Source organism: Zea mays, chromosome 8, assembly GCF_902167145.1.
Source record: "Zea mays cultivar B73 chromosome 8, Zm-B73-REFERENCE-NAM-5.0, whole genome shotgun sequence".
Classification (NCBI taxonomy): domain Eukaryota; kingdom Viridiplantae; phylum Streptophyta; class Magnoliopsida; order Poales; family Poaceae; genus Zea; species Zea mays.
In genome coordinates this window covers 70,452,660-70,455,289 of record NC_050103.1, presented here as the reverse complement: position 1 = coordinate 70,455,289, position 2,630 = coordinate 70,452,660, and the positions used below count along the sequence as shown (strand labels likewise).

Below are 2,630 nucleotides of genomic sequence, written 5' to 3'. Positions count from 1 at the left end.
GGCATTTTAGCTATGCATTTCCGTAGGAATGACTTTGGAGCTAAGCTCTGCATCCCCTTAGGAATGACTTTGGAACTTCTTCACCTTTTACTTAGGTGGCATTTCAACTCTGCATTCCCATAAAAACGACTTTCACTAGTAGAGATCTTATCATCGATGACGTTCGTATTGCGTCACTGCATGTGTATATATCGTCACAGAGTAAGGTTTGTGACGAATTTGTGACGAGTTCGATTTGGTCATAGGGGTCGCGTCACATTTGTTGTGTTGTGACGGACTACTCAGTTTCGTCATCGATGTGTATACATTCTGTGACGAAAGGCGCGTTGTCATGGAAGTGAATGCATTATATGACGATCAGTTGTGGTCATAGAGGAAGGCACTTTTCCGTCATAATTCGTCGTCTGCCCGAGCAAACTGACGGCGTTGTTAACGCCGTTTGGTTGCTGTGACGGTACGGTATCGTCACAGATAGAGCCGTGGTTTGGTCATTACCGGCCGTTTGGAAGGTGCTGATGCGTATGACGTCAGCGCTGACGTGGCAGCTGACGTCACCGCTGACGTAACGCTGACGTGGCTAGTACAGTGGCAGCTGACGTGTCATATGTTTTATTATATGCCACCAGTTTGGTCACAGATGTGCAGAGAATAATTTTATTGGAAATTGCAAAATATACTAGAACAGAGGAATGAGCACACAATTCCATATTCCATAGATGAATACAACTAGTATTCCAGTGCGCATACAAACTAAGTGGACAACACTAAACTCAGTTCATAGCATCACCACTTGAGTTCACATTTCAGTTGAGTTTGCACAAACATAACAGCATATAATCAAAAGTTGACACCCACGAGCAACTAGAGTTTTTGGGTACCCTCATGTCAAAGAACAGGCCAAAAACAGCAGCTCTGACTAGCAGCCCTCATGTCGAAGAAGAGTTACCATGCAAGGACAAGAGCTTCTTGATGAGCACATTGGTCTCCTCCATCTCCTTGCTGTTCTTCTCTGTTATCTTCTTGTACTCCTCCAACTCCCTTTGTGTCCTCGCCTGCTGTTCCTCAGCTTCTTCACATTTCTTCCTGAGCTGGTCGAGTTCACCTTGAACAGCAGCCGTCGCTTCAGCTGCAAGTTGTTCCCGAAGCTCACTATGATTTGATGATGAAGCCTTGGAGGTTGCCGATGTTTTGATGCCGACGCTTTTCAGGAATTGGTGTGAGCTGCTCTGGGACAGCACCTTCGACACAAGGTGCACACTGGATGCTGGCATCTCACCTTCAGCAACAGGTTCAGCCCTCAAAGCCTCCATATGAGACTGAAATATCATGGACAGAAACAGTTACATGTTATTGCTAATGAGCAACAGCAAGATGCTGACAATAATGTGAAAACAGTGACTTTCATTTCTAGTGCACGGGTCCTACAAGGCATTAACAAAGACTATGAAAAATAGACTGACAGACTCTAAAAGCTATACATTTGATGGCAAATTATAGCAGATTATAGCAGTTACAAATTATAGCAGATTTGCTTAAAAGCTATACATTTGATGTCAAATTAAAAGCTATACATTTGAAAGACTCTATAAATAGACTATGAAAAATAATGTGAAAACAGTTACAAATTATAGCAGATTTGCTTAACAAAGACTCTAAAACCTATACATTTCTAGTGCACGGGTCCTACAAAAAATAGACTATGATATTTACTTTCATTTCAGAAATTTGATGGCAGACAAATGGCAGACAAAATAGACTATGATCGGAACTCCCCTGGGATGGGACAAGCGATCTCACTCATCGATCTCACTCCCCTTCGTTCCATCGACCCACAGCCAGCCTCCCTCATATGATCTCATAAAAATTACACTAAATAAAGAAAACAAATGAACTTACAAGTGCTTCTCTTGCCGGTTCACTCAGGCCACGTTTGGAGCTGGTATGACAGGTCTTGAAGGCGTCCACCGCATCTAGTTCTTCAGTCTGATCTAAGCTGGGTTCTTCTCGGTTTCTCTTCTGCTTCTGTTTCGTGGATAAACAATCACAGCGAAGTTTGCTCAGATCAAATGCAATAGAAGTTGAGTGCAAAAGTGCAGGTAGTAGTACAAGGTAATAGTTACTTACATATGCATGTAAGTGTGCCACATAGCAGCGAGAACCCGTAGCCTGATGAAACTTGACTTGACTGCGGTTCTGCTTGTTCTTTTCACTTATTTCCTACAAGAGAATGAACATGTCAGATTAGATCATAGGTTCAATATGCGAAGATCCTTTGCAAACGTATAGTGAAAGAACAATATATGACAAGATACCCATACCATGTTCTTTGGATCAGACCACTTTGCAACTAATGCCCTCCACTGTTCATCAGTCATGTAAGATACAGAAGAAGTTGTGCTAATCTCATTTGCAGGTACACCATTGAAGTATTTCTGCTTGAGCCGATAACGCTGGTTTTTTACCGCAGAGCGTAGCATATCGGTGCAAGCTTCCTTTGTTGCCTTGTCCTCAGTGTTAACGGACAAGCGCCCCTATGCATATGACAATTCCATAGTTAGTCAATTCAGGTTAAGCAGTATACAAGTGAATCATAGAATCAGTAATGCACTTACATTTAGCTGTGACACAAA

At 42.4% G+C, this 2,630-nt stretch overlaps 1 protein-coding gene across 1 annotated transcript; it reads right to left on the bottom strand.

Annotated features, from left to right (window-relative positions):
- Nucleotides 1-690: 690 nt before the first annotated feature.
- LOC118473106 (uncharacterized) lies at nt 691-1,941 on the bottom strand. The gene is made up of 2 exons (XM_035961714.1): nt 1,897-1,941; nt 691-1,316 (listed from the first exon to the last, which is right to left on the bottom strand). Exon 2 carries the CDS (start codon nt 1,308-1,310, stop codon nt 927-929), a length of 384 nt encoding a protein of 127 aa, XP_035817607.1. The 5' UTR covers nt 1,311-1,316; nt 1,897-1,941; the 3' UTR covers nt 691-926.
- Nucleotides 1,942-2,630: the final 689 nt, after the last annotated feature.